We start from the raw sequence: 14,831 nt of genomic DNA on the forward strand, positions 1-14,831 counted from the left end.
GCAAAATTACAGACCAATATTCCTAACTTCTGTTTCCTGGAGGATTCTCGAACATATTCTCAGTTTGAATATAGTAAACTATCTTGAAACTGAAACTTATGTCCATGAATCAGCATGGTTTTAGAAAGCAATGCTCATGCGAAATCAGCTTGCCCTTTTCTCACATGATATGCTGAGAACTATGGATGAAGGGCAACAGCCAGATTCCATATTTGTAGATTTCAGGAAAGCATTTGGCACATTGCCCCATTGCAGGCTGTTAATGAAGGTACGAGCATATGGAATAAGTTCACAGATATGTGAATGGCTCAAAGACTACTTAAGTAATAGAACCTAGTATGTTGTCCTCGACAGTGAGTGTTCATCAGAGACAAGGGTATCATCAGCAGTGAGCCTGGGAAGTGTGACAGGACTGCTGTTGTTCTCTATATACATAAACAATTTGACAGATAGGATGGGCAGCAATCTGCGAATGTTTGCTGATGATGCCATGGTTTATGGTAAGGTGTTGAAGTTGAATGACTGTAGAGAGATAAAAGCTGATGTGATGTGATGAATGGCAGCTAGCCCTAAATGTGGAAAAATGTAAGTTAATGTGGATAAGTAGGACGATCAAACCTGTAATGTTCAGGTACAGTATTACTAGTGTCCTGCTTGACACAGTCAAGTCGTTTAAATATCTAGGCATAGGGCGTAATATTTCAAAGTGATATGAGGTGGATCAAGTATGTGAGAACTGTGGTAGGGAAGGTGAATGATCAAATTCAGTTCATTGGGAGAATTTTAGGAAAGAGTGGTTCACCTATAAAGGAGATCACATATAGGATGCTGGTGCGACCTATTCTTGAATACTGCTCAAGTGTTTGTGATCCATATCAGGTCAGATTGAAGGAAGACATCAAAGCAATTCAGAGGTGAACTGCTAGATTTGTTACCAGTAGGTTCGAACAAAATGAGTGTGTTAAGAGATGCTACAGTAACACAAATGGGAATCCCTGGTTGGAAGGCGATGTTCTTTTTGAGAAACACTATTGAGAAAATTTAGAGAACCAGCATTTGAAGCTGACTGATGAATATTTCTACTGCCGAAAACATACATAGTATGTAAGGGCCACGAAGATAAAATACGAGAAATTAGGCCTCATACAGAGGCATATAGATAGTCGTTTTTCCCTCACTTTATTTGCAAGTGAAGCAGGAGGGAAAATGACAAGAAGTGGTACAGGGCACCCATCGCCAAGCTCTGTACAGTGGCTGGCGGAGTATCTATGTAAATGCAGATGTAGATCTAATTCAGCCTGAAAGACAAACATCTTTGCTTCCTGTTCAGTGATACTCTTGTCTTCTTTGCAGGGCTTACAGTCCCATGGGAGGTCCACATAAGAGTTCCCCACTCAGTTCCCCTCTACAATTAGCCCAATGGAACTCCAGCACACAGTCTTCACATATCACACTCTTTCTGACTAGTTTTACTATGTATTGCACTATGGATACAGTAAATTTTTAGTGAATGGTTAGAGTGAGTGGACTGCTCATTTTTTACTGTGTTTGTTTTATTTTGCAGAGCAATGAATGTGTAACACTTGTGATTGCACGAAAAAAGCTGAAAAGACCACCACCAGAACAGGAGAAAGCCGATCGGCTCCCACCTTTATACCATGGTCGGACAAAATCAGCACCAGAGACCTTAGGTAGCCCGGATAAAGTGTTGTCACAGTGTTTTGCTGTATCTCGTTCATCTGATGTTGTGCCAGCAACATATGCTGCACGTGAACGACTACACAGCCAGTCTTGTGACGCTCTCCACATGGAGTCAATAGAAACTGTTGCACAGCCACAGACATCGGATAATACACCAAATAATGTCCGGGAAGTGGCAGAAGATTCATCCATCCAAAGGAGCTCATATGCTTCTAATTTTTCAATGCAGCAGAAGTGTGTGACTATTCATAAGGTAAAGATTTTTTTCTTTCTTTTCAGTTTGTGACAGAAAAGTTTTATAACCAAACAGCATTTCTTCTCTTAATAGACAAATTATGGTTAATTACAAATATTGGCTAGCATACACTCTGTATGCTAAGCAGCATAATGTGTAGTGAAAACCCTAATAGTTTTCACTGAATTGCCAAGAGAACAATTATGTACCAAAATCTGCACTATCCGGGATATTTTCACACAATTTGAATTGCGATCACTGCCGCAGATGGTGCCATTTGTGGCCAAAAATCACATAACTCAATTATGGTCAGTATCAGTGCTAAAAGTTTTTAACAGTTGCTTTTTGCACCCCTTTGTGAAAGCTCAACTCATGATTTTTTTAAATCTCATTCAACTATATCCAAAATTTTTGTAGTGTGTTGAAATTTCCATACAGAACATATTTTTCCTCTTATTCATAGTGTTTCAACCACTGTGTTTTCTACAAAGGTCAGCCTATACTCAAACAGAGATAGTTGTGTGCAGGTGCACTGTTGTGGTGGAGGAACCAGTCTCTTGTCTGCCACAAATCGGGTTTTTTTTATGAACACTGCTGGGCAATCTTCTTAAAACTTCCTAATAAAAGATTTGATTGATGGTGAGAGCCGGGTGAACAAACTTGAGTCAGGATGACAGCAAGGGTAAAAGCTAAGCATGTGTCTTTCCAAAAAAATGTGTTTTGCTGTTTAGAAGAAACCATGTGAAAACTGTAAGGGTGAAATTAGCAAACTAAATGAACACATAACTAGTTTACAGTTTATTATTGGCACTTTAAAAATGGGTATTTTGAAATTACAGCTTGAAAAAAGTGAACTGAATGTGCTGAAATTTTTGCATGATAGTGCGACTGTTAAGGAAAAGTGAACAAATGTGACATACAATAGCAGCAAGAAACAAGTGCTAACTCAAAAAAACTGTGAAAGTAACATCTTTGTACATGAAAACTTGTTTCAAGTACTTTCTACTGATGCTTGTGGAAGTGCAGGCCCGTGCAGATCTCATGAACGAGGCAAAGACAAAAGAACAGTGTGAATAAAGCAGGAGAAGAAAATGTATTGACACTGACAAATAAGAAACCAAGTGTAAAAATGGACAGTGGAAATCTGCCGATCCAAAGTTGTATTAAAGTGTTTAGTGAAACAACACAAAATGATTTCCAGACTGTAAAATCCAAGAGCAAACTGTTTGTGCTTTCAGACAGTCGTGGTTATGGTTGTGCAAATAAACTAAGAGAAGAAAGTAATATATATTTGTGTGGTATAGTGAAACCGGGATCCCCACTTTGTAAAATTAAAAAGATAATTGCATCCACAGAGGTAAAAAAATCTATATGATAAAGACTTTGTTGTACTTTTGGGAGGTTCTAATAACATATACAAAAACCAAATGGCAAGTGCTATGCGTGATCTTAAATAGTGTCTGAAAAATCTCACACATACAAATGTCATAATTGTGAATATTCTGCATCAGCATGATCTTATGAGGCACTTCTGTGTTAATAAAGAGATACAAAGTGCCAATAATGAGGTTGCTAAAATCTGCAGGCATTTTAAAAATGTGAAATGCATTGGTGTGAGTGATATAGGATGCACATTCCACACAAAACACAGACTACACCTGAACAGCTTGGGTAAGGAATATATGAAGAACCTGATAACCAAGAAAATAAAAAAAGAAAGAAAAAACACGAAAATAACTTCAGAAGCAAACTCGTAGTCGCTAAGTCACCATCAGACACAACAGGAACAACAAAAACACTTCAAAAAAATTAGAAGCAATAGAATCATCAGCAAAACATGCAAAAAGTTGTGAGGAGACAGCAGAAACAACAGTGGATAGTGAAGTGAATGACAAGGAAACTGTAGCTCCTTGTCATCCAAAATGATTTTTTAGAGGAAGACAAGAAAAACGAGAAGGCTCCAAGGTAAGAAGTCCTCAGTGTTTATCAGTTCTTCGCCAAAATGTCCAGTCAATAAGAAATAAACTGCAACAGCTAGAAGTGGAACTGCGGACCATTGATAGCTCACTTGTTTGCATGAAAGAATATTGGTGTAGGGAATCTGAAATTACACATGTAGCTCTAAGCTCATAGAAAGTAGCATGCCATTGTAGTGGAACCACTATAAGAGGTGGTGGATCATTTATATATAGAGAGGAAGTCACTTGACACACTATTTTCCAGAAAAGCAGTTTTGGTCTTGGTTGAAGTTCCTCCTTTTTATGGACAATGTATCAGCAGCACTATAAGCAGAAAACTTTTCAGTGCACCATGTTTCATGATGATGGATTTGAAAGTAGATTAAAAATATGGCATTGTGCAACAGCTGTCTGTTTCCATGGGCTGTGATTAGAATGTTGGAGCTGTGGATCGCAGTGATTCCCTTTTGCACAGGTAGTGAATGCCATGGACCAGACTGAAAAGGATATTATCAATGTTTTTATCCACCATTCATTGAACCTGGCTTGCTCAGTGACTTTCTGTATTAAAAGTAACATTACAATGGTAAAAAGCAGAACAAAATCCATTATCAGTCTGTCTTAACAGTTAATCATATCTCCTCCAAGATAAGGATCATTGGTTGGACACCCACCTCAAACACTAAAAGTGACTCCCCTTACAGCCAGACATTTTCCAAACTTGGAAGAGAGAGCTAAGAAAACACCAGCAAAGGAATGTGAAGTACATGCAAGAAAAGGCAGTCACAAAGACACATCTTATTGGTGGACATAATGTGAAATTTCTGTGTGTGCAGTACCACATCTTAAAATATTGGCCACAGATAACCTGTAATTACATGAAAATGAAATATCATTTGCTTTGTACCATTAATTCCAACTCCATTGCAATTTCATTTTGTAGATTAAAGCCGATAAAGAAAAGTTCATGTGTAAGCGAGATTCCTTCACACCATCCTATATTACAGAAAATTACATGCGGAGGCAGAGGATCTTTCATGTAAAACAGTCATGTACTCGATTTAATGAAGACAAAAATATCTTTTATGTAAGAGGCACCAAATTAAATCTCATACAAAAGCTGACAAATACTGTAATAGAAACTTTTTGGAAGTTTAAAACTGTGAGCTGGACTGGTACCCAAACCCTGAACCTTTGCTTTTTGTGGCAAAAGCTCCACTGACTAGCTATCCATGCACGACTTGTGATGTGCCCTTACAGCTTTACTTTCACCAATATCTCTTTCCTATCTTCCATAACAGAAGTTCTCTTGCATACCTTGCAGGACTTGTGGAGAAAATGGAGTAAAGCTATGAGGAGGGGTTGTGAGCATTGCCAGCATAGCTCAGTCAGTAGAGCATTTGCATGAAGCACAGATGTTCTAGGTTTGAATCCCAGTCTGGCACATAGTTTTAAGCTGTTAAGAAGCTTCAAATCAGTGCACATTCCACTGCAGAGTAAAAATTCACTCTGTAAATACTCTAATTGTCAGGACATAAGAAGTTGTAGGTCACTTTACTCTCTCTTTTGCCAAACAAGAGGAACCAAATGTTCCAAATCTTATTTATCTGTCAGCGTTTTAATGTTGCTATCCATCTCCCACTGTTTGGCAGGAACAATTTTTTTGCAATTTTATTTAGAATCTTTTTCTTGTGGTTACTGTGTGTGTTATATTTCTCTCTGTTGTGTATGTTAAAAATGTAGAAATAGTCTCTCTTCATAGGTTAGTTCATTGTCCTTAGACACAATCCATGCCATGTGCAGTGCCACTTGTTTGAGTATTATTTCTCAGTTTTCTCCCCCACACATGGACATTTGGTTAGACACTGGACTCGCATTCGGGAGGACGACGGTTCAATCCCGCGTCCGGCCATCCTGATTTAGGTTTTCCGTGATTTCCCTAAATCACTCCAGGCAAATGCCGGGATGGTTCCTCTGAAAGGGCACGGCCGACTTCCTTCCCAATCCTTCCCTAATCCGATGAGACCGATGACCACGCTGTCTGGTCTCCTTCCCCAAACCAACCAACCAACCAACATGGACATTGTCAGTGTTTGACTATGGCAAAAGTGAAAAGAAGTGGTTTTAGTACCTCTTAGGTTTTTGGCAGGTTATTATCCTTTGGATTACTTGTTTAATAATTCGTAATGTATTATTCTCTGCTCCTTTCAGGATCCAAAAGAAAATCTTGGAATGCGCATAGGTGGTGGAATTGGAAGTAATGAAGGAGACATACCAATTTACATTGCAAATATTCACCCTCAAGGCTGTGTTGGAAGAACAATGCGGATATTGGTAAGATTGAAACCCTTTACCTTTTCTCTGTGTTAAATTTGTTCATTCTTCTGATATTTTTTAAACATTGTTGTTTATCTCTAAAATTTTACTCCAGAATCACATAAACCATAACTGTGTGTCAGAGAACTTTACTGAAAAAAATAAAGTGAATAAAGAGAAAATAAAGTAAATATTCTATTAAAATACACAAATAGGCAAGCACTGTTAGCAACTTAATAAATATTGAGGATGAATAAGAAGTGTTGGCCACAGCTTTCTACCATGTGTGTCCATTACAGTAGCCGTTTACATTTTTATATGAATTTACCTTAGTTGTCAAGTGGGCTGTGGGCAGGGATAGGAAAAGGTCACATAAATGATGATGGAAAAAATTATGTGAAATTGGCAGTTTTTAGGATATATTGCAGTCAGCAGTTTTTAGGAAATGTCTCTAAATCTGGTATTTTTTCCTGTTCTGATGTAAAAATTTCATAAACCTCAGGGAGCAGTTTACTAAAACATGGTAACTGATAGTTGTCAAATGTCAAAATTTGATTTTGACCTGTTTTTCCTTGAGGCTGAATTCACGTATAAACTTAAAATGACAGTTCATATGCCACATATATGGCGATGGCTCCAGATGTGATGTCAAATGAAAATAACTTACTTCTGACCAATTCTATTCCAGTAACAGTTTCAGTTGCTGACGTCACATTTTCCAACGTTTTTGCACTACACTTGGTACTGAAAATTATGTGTTTTGGGAGAGTCTTTAATTTTGTGCTACAATTTCTAATCCTCCATCCAGTCTTTATTTGCTCTGTATATGAAAGGACCTCCATCTGGTCTTCGTTTGATCATATATGAAAAGAGTAGGGCCACTTGTAATTAGCCCCACATCTGTTTTTTCTCAATCCTGTGTATTAGCAGGTTAAAGTAAATGAAAAAATGATAATACATTTTTGCAAAGGGCCAGGACACCCTATCTTCATTCCTTCACATCCTCAACACCTTCTCTCCAATGTGCTTCACTTGGTCCTCCTCAACCCAGCGTGCCACCTTGCTAGACATTGACCACCTCCTCTCTGCTGGCTCCATCCACACCTCCGTTCGCATTAAACCCACCAACCACCAACAGTATCTGCATTTTGACAGTTGTCATCCCTTTCATGCAAAAAAATCCCTCCCATATACCCTGGGCACCTGGGGATGGCATATATGGTATGACAAGAGTCCTTTGCACAGTATGCTGAGGGTCTCACCAAGGCCTTTACAGACTGGCACTATCCTGCAGACCTAGCATGCGAACAGATCTCCCATGTCCTTCCCCCTCACACCCTCAATCCTCCCACCACCACAAGGGATGCTCCCCTTTGTCACCCAGTACCACCCCAGACAATAACAACTGAACCACATAATTCACCAGGGCATTGATTACCTATTATCATGCCCTGAAATGATGGACACCCTACTCGAGATCCTTCCCACCCCCTCCTAAAGTGGTGTTTCATCACCCTCCCAACCTCCACATCATCCTAATCAATCCCTATGCCACTCTCAGTCCCAGTCACTTGCCACAAGGATCATATCCCTGTGGAAGACCCAGATGCAAGACCTGCCCAATCAACCCACTCAGCACTTCCTATTCCAGTCGTGTCACAGGTTTATTCTACCCCATCAGGGGCCGGGCCACCTGTGAAAGCAGCCATGTCATTTACCAGCTCTGCTGCAATCTTTGCACAGCATTTTGTTGTGGTATGACTTCCAACCAGCTGTCCACTAGAACGAACGACCATCGCCAAACTGTGACCTAGAGCAAAGTAGGCCACCCCGTGGTAGAGCAAAGTAGGCCACCCAATGGCACAACATGCAGCTGAACATAACATGCTTGGTTTCAACAGCTGCTTCACTACCCAAGCCACCTGAATCCTCCCCTCCACCACCAGCGTTGCTGAAATGCGAAGATGGGAGTTATCCTCACAATACAGTCTCCGCTCCTGTAACATACTGTCCCTACAGCCTCCACCCAACAGTTTCCACCCCCTGTGTCGTATTATCTCCTCCCCATTCTTAGCTCCCACCCTCTTTGGTTGCTGCCCTCTGGCAATGCACCTGCCCATCTTTCCCCACTCCTCTCTGTTTTTGTTCCTTTTTTCCCCTCACCTCCTTGCCCCACAACCTCCTCATGCTGCACCTGTTGGCATTCTAGTCACTGCACAATCTGCCATACAGTGTTCCTCTCTCCTCCTCACCCATACACTACTATCCTTTCCTTCACTGCCCCCTCCAGATTGCTGCCTCCATACCACATGATGCTGCTTTCTGGTCCGAGCTGCCAGTCATGTGTGCGTGAGGTGTGCTTGCTTGTACTTATGAATGGTGTGTGTTTCTCTTTTGCTGATGAAGGCTGTGTCCAAAGCCTTTGTGTAAGCATCTTTTAATTGTGCCCGTGTACAACTTCATGTGTCTTCTTTATGGTAAGTAGCAATTTGTCTTTCCCTACGTAGTTGATATTCCTACCTGGAGTTTCCAGTGTTTCATTTTAAAATAAGTAAAGAAGCCACAACTTTTAAGGGTGGCTCCAGAGCTATCAATATTAGTTTTAGACTGATAATCAAACAGAATTCTCTTCTTTAACTCCAAATGTACCATCCCTCTAGTTAAAACATAACAACCAAGCCCATGTTTACCCACAGTAAGGCAGAAGCGGGTCTATATTAATGTATTGGTAAGGACAAGAAAATGTAGCATCTGTTTTTGGTGAATTTCGCATCAATTTTTGGCAAAATGTGCATTTATTTTTGGCAAAATATGCATATATTGTTGTTGACATTTGCATATGACTCCCTTGTTTGCAAATGACCAGATGCACAAATTTAAAAGGTTGTCACACTTCATGAGTGAAGACAGAGTCTTAATGCTTTGAAATTGTTTGATAAAAAGTGCTGAGTGTGGAAGATTGTGATGGAATGTTTGCTTTTGCAAAACTTTCAACAGTTGTTTTCCAAAAGGGCCTTTGTTTCCTTCCTTTGGCTGTATAAAGCTTTAAACAAATGGTTGTTCTGTTGAGCAGTAGCAGCTTTCTCCTGCTGGTGAAATGAATTTAATATGGTTCTCGACATTAATTTTCTTTTCTCACCCAATTCAGTGATTACAAAATTTGCAGATTATTAATTTCAACCTTTCATGGGCATTTGTAATTGTGAAAGCCATACCTGACAACACTACAGATAGAGTTGACAAAGCACTTAGAGTGGAAATATAGTTGAAAAAAACTCCTTTTGCATGTTAGGGGAAGAATTTTAGCATGGTCAAGATAGAGGCAAGTTTTGTTTTTCAGAGACTATAGTGCAGTTTGTGGACACTATATAGTGACAGACAGTCACAAGTATATACAAATTAGAATTATGTCTGCCAGATGGGAAAGGAGTGGTCTCGAGAAACAAATCATGCCTCTCTCTGGCAGGGCAGCAGCCTACACATGGGTTTCGCGAAAGCAGAACTGATACGCAGGGTTCACCGATCCCTTCTGGTGTCAAGGATCTTAATCGAAATCCGTGATAGTCTAGTATTAGTCTTCCCACTCATTTGAAAATAAGAAATGAAAATGACGAGTAACACAAAAGACAGAGGCATTTCAGTACAGCTACTGCGCAATTGCTTTTTGAGGTTGGCAGAGTATTGTCAGTGAGGGATTTCAGGTCCAACCTCTAACAGTATTTGATACAACCACAGTTCAAAACACGTGCCACCTAAAATGGCTACGTTAAAAGTGCTTGCATTATATCAACTTGTGAACTTCAGCTAACAAACAAATGTATGCAACACTTTCACTGATATTTGCTGTATGCTGCAACAGTAGTGCACCAAGTGGTGGATAAGCTACATTGCTGAATACCATATTCAGTGAATGTAAACAGTATTATTTATTCTGATTTTTATTGTGGTTGTTAGTGAGTGTGGAGCCTAATTTATACACCCTTTTGCAATCACTTGAGTAGAGATATATTAGACTGTGGTAATATGTTGCATTATGGGGCAGTGGCATGTATCTTACACAGATCATTCAACTACCCAACTACCCACAGTTGGAATGGCATTAGAACATTTAGACCGTTGATAAGTTGTGCACTTTTTGTTTTGCAAACACATCCCTGTGCAAATTATCTTTTCGAAATTTGCCTTTTCAAGATAACATATGATAGGAGTAACTGAAAAATCATTACATTTTTATTATTTATATGCAGAAAATAAAGCTATCTTGATAAAATAGTTCATTTGGATACAATTTGCTACAAAATAGCTTGTATTACGTAGTTTCACATTGTCGCATTTTGAAGCAGAATTTGCGTCTGTATTCACATTTATCATAAAATGAGAATTTTTCTGGTCCCTAGATATTGGAGATAAATAGTAAAGTGTGCTTACATAGACAATATTTATTACAAATTTTCTGAAATAGTATTTGAGGGAGCAGAGCTATTAGTGTTAATCACTCTGGATGCTCTTACAAACAGTTCACACTTTTCAACTGTTGCATAACTGATAGGTTTTTCGCATATTATGAAATGGAACAGAAGTAATATTTTGTGTCCCCCAAGGAAGTGTTAAATGAACTCTGCTGTTCCTGATCTACATAAATGATATAGGGGACAATCTGAGCAGCCCTCCTAGATTGCTTGCTGATGATACTCTCATTTACTGTCTTGTAAAGTCATCAGCTGATCAAAACCAATTGCAAAATGATTTAGACAAGGTACCTGTATGGTGTGAAAAGTGGCAATGGACTCTAATTAATGAAGTGTGAAGTCATCCACATGAGTAACAACAGAAATCCACTAAATCTTGGTTACACAATGAATCACACAAATAAAAAAAACTTTAAATTCAGCCAAATACTTAGGGATTACAATTACAAATAACTTAAATTGGAATGATCACATGGGTAATGTTGTGGGGATAACAAAACAAAAACTGTGATTTATTGGCAGAACACTTAGAAAATGCAAAAGTGCAGCTTGTTGTGTGTTATCATAAAATAGGGGAGAGAGTGCCATGGGCATGATATGTGAATTGGGATGGCAATCATTAAAAAAAAGTCATTTTTCAATGCGGCAGGATCTTCCTGTGAAATTTCAATCACCAACTTTGTCCTCCAATTGCAAAAATATTGTGTTGGTGCCCCTCTACATAGGGAAAAATGGTCATGATAAAATAGGAGAAAACAGAACTTGCATAGAAAGACTGAAGTGCTCATTTTTCCCGCATGCCGTTCAGGAGTGGAATAGTAGAGAAATAGTTTGAAACCTCTGCCATGCATTTTATTGTGAATTGTACATTAATCATGTAGGTGTAATGTATCCAGATTTATGTCCTCTTCCTTTTGTGGCTTTAAATTAGTAGCTTGAGCTCTTATAATTTATATCTCGATGGGTGGTCTAAAGTTTTATTTCAGATTTCCTCTAAACTTTCATCATACCACAATGAACCTTTCAGAGCCTACGTCGTGCCACAATTACTGTACCACTTCACACTGAGTTAGTGTATACATTCCTGCCAATTTTTATAATTTTATATAAAACTTAAACTTCTCTCTCTTGTGTAACAACTAAATCACAAAATTTGCATAACTACATTTACATTACAAATTTACTTAATAAATTACACAAAATCTGTATAGTTTAATAGGCAATAAACATCTCTGTTGGTGATTATTTTAGTTCACAGTCAGACGTGACATGTATCACCTCCTAGCAGTGTCAAGAGCCAGTCAAAATAGATATCCACATTGTTCTATACAGAGGTGGCATATTTGTCCACATTCTGCAATACCTTCAGCTTACATTAGCATACACTCAATTGCAGACCCTTCCCCAGTACACAGCCTTGACTACAGATGCCACAGATATCCATTCAGAAGGTGCTTTGCATGAGTAATCTCACTACCAGATGCAGTGTGATTCAATGGTACATCACAAATTGAATTGAATGTTTTTGTTGTACGGAAGTATAAATATGAAAGCCACAAAATGTCATTTTAGCTTTAAAGACATGGATATTGACATAACATCTACTTGTTTCTATCATGCCATCATACCACAGGATACATGGCAGCACGTGTAAAATAAAATGTTCTCTAACAAGATTTGAAAACACATAGGGCAGGTGTGTCCACCTTCCCCAGTGAATAGGAGAGCTCTGTTTGTCACTCCATGTACAAAATTTGGCACTCAGGCATTAGGCAGTCAGAGTGGGGCAGAGCTAGTGTCAAACAAATAGTGCATGCAAAAGTTTAAAAGTTGTACTTTCAGAAGGTCATAACTGCATATATCAGCATTACGGCCCAAATTTTCATGTGGGGTTGGTATCTTGCTAGTATGGCTTTTTCTCCTTAAAACATGAGCTCAAGTTGGTGATGTTTCCTTGTAAGTGACAAAAATTACAAATTGAAATGAATTCATAATAAACTCCATTGACAATTCCTGCTTGGCTACTTTAGTAATTTGAGCATAATTATCCAAACCATTGGTCATACTTGTAAGTGTGAGCTGAGCTGCACCAAGAAAGTAAATGGAATAATTGCAATAGTTCATTATCAGATAAAGTACTGAGTGAAAACAGTTATTAACTCTGGTATACCAGTTCACTGTAATCAAAAGCATCGATAGAAAGGACACAGAATTGACTTGGGAACAATTGCTAGAAACCGATTTGAAACTTTCTCTCATGAGGGGATTGGACAGAACTGATAAGCTACAGGCAGACATAGTAAGTGCACGGAGGAGAGAAGTATATAGGATATAAATGAAAATTATGAGAAAACTTGGAGATTGAGTGGTTTTGACATTGATACAGAGATGTGGATGATGTTTTTATATACAAGTATTTTGGATGATGTTATATTCAAGTAAAGCTGTACATGCTTGTTTTTGGTGAAACTTTCCTGTTTCTCTCTTAGCTTATCCATGCATACTGCATTCGTCGTCATAAAGACAGACAGACATCTTGCTGCTTGAGTCTGTTCATCTTCATGGTACATTTAAGATTATCTTTGTGACAGCTCAGAGGAGCCCCAAGAGGCTTTTTACCAGACCACAGTTCACTGTAAATGATTTCATAAGAAATATGGCAAACATGTCCTAACTATTTCAGCTAAATATCTATGAGCTGCTTGTGTATCACAAACCTAGAAGTTGGAATGCAATACTCAATGCTTTATTTATCCTTAACAATGAAGTTCAGTTGTTACTTTTGAAATTTATCAGGTTTTTTGACATTGTGGCAGTAAAGCTCCTGGTTTCACTACTGTATAATAATTTTGAGAAAACAGAGTATTACATTGTAAGTTTTGTGCATGTTGATAGTTGACAATTAATGAAGTTTCAGTGAGTGAGTCTTCTGAAGGGTATGTTAGCTGTACACACTGTGGATACTTCACTCACCTAAAGTATTATTTGCCTACAGAAAGTAGTTTACCCAGCTCATTGCTATACAGGGTGTTACAAAAAGGTACAGCCAAACTTTCAGGAAACATTCCTCACACACAAATAAAGAAAAGATGTTATGTGGACATGTGTCCAGAAATGCTTAATTTCCATGTTAGAGTTCATTTTAGTTTCGTCAGTATGTACTGTACTTCCTCGATTCACCGCCAGTTGGCCCAGCTGAAGGAAGGTAATGTTGACTTCGGTGGTTGTGTTTACATGCGACTCATTGCTCTACAGTACTAGCATCAAGCACATCAGTACGTAGCATCAACAGGTTAGTGTTTATCACGAACGTGGTTTTGCAGTCAGTGCAATGTTTACAAATACAGAGTTGGCAGATGCCCATTTGATGTATGGATTAGCACAGGGCAATAGCCGTGGTGCGGTACGTTTGTATCGAGACAGATTTCCAGAACGAAGGTGTCCCGACAGGAAGACGTTCGAAGCAATTGATCGGCATCTTAGGGAGCACGGAACATTCCAGTCTATGACTCGTGACTGGGGAAGACCTAGAACAACGAGGACACCTGCAATGGACGAGGCAATTCTTCACGCAGTTGACGATAACCATAATGTCAGCGTCAGAGAAGTTGCTGCTGTACAAGGTAACGTTGACCACATCACTGTATGGAGAGTGCTACAGGAGAACCAGTTGTTTCCGTACCACGTACAGCATGTGCAGGCACTATCAGCAGCTGATTGGCCTCTACAGGTACACTTCTGCGAATGGTTCATCCAACAATGTGTCAATCCTCATTTCAGTGCAAATGTTCTCTTTACGGATGAGGCTTCATTCCAACGTGATCAAATTGTAAATTTTCACAATCAACATGTGTGGGCTGATGAGAATCCGCACGCAATTGTGCAATCACGTCATCAACACAGATTTTCTGTGAACGTTTGGGCAGGCATTGTTGGTGATGTCTTGATTGGGCCCCATGTTCTTCCACCTACGCTCAATGGAGCACGTTATCATGATTTCATACGGGATACTCTACCTGTGCTGCTAGAACATGTGCCTTTACAAGTACGACACAACATGTGGTTCATGCACGTGGAGCTCCTGCACATTTCAGTCGAAGTGTTCGTACGCTTCTCAACAACAGATTTGGTGACTGATGGATTGGTAGAGGC

The 14,831-nt window shown here is 39.1% G+C and overlaps 1 protein-coding gene across 6 annotated transcripts in view; it reads left to right on the forward strand.

The window, feature by feature from the left end:
- LOC124554953 (ligand of Numb protein X 2-like) overlaps positions 1 to 14,831 on the forward strand; it is a 535,718-nt gene that overhangs the window by 505,552 nt on the left and 15,335 nt on the right. For all 6 annotated transcript variants that reach the window (XM_047128655.1, XM_047128654.1, XM_047128657.1 and 3 more), the window contains 2 exons: positions 1,565 to 1,954; positions 6,106 to 6,228. In XM_047128655.1, the coding sequence (XP_046984611.1) occupies positions 1,565 to 1,954; positions 6,106 to 6,228 (513 nt within the window). The remainder of the gene's footprint in view (positions 1 to 1,564; positions 1,955 to 6,105; positions 6,229 to 14,831) is intronic.

The sequence above is a fragment of the Schistocerca americana genome, chromosome X (genome assembly GCF_021461395.2).
Source record: "Schistocerca americana isolate TAMUIC-IGC-003095 chromosome X, iqSchAmer2.1, whole genome shotgun sequence".
In the NCBI taxonomy this organism is placed as follows: domain Eukaryota; kingdom Metazoa; phylum Arthropoda; class Insecta; order Orthoptera; family Acrididae; genus Schistocerca; species Schistocerca americana.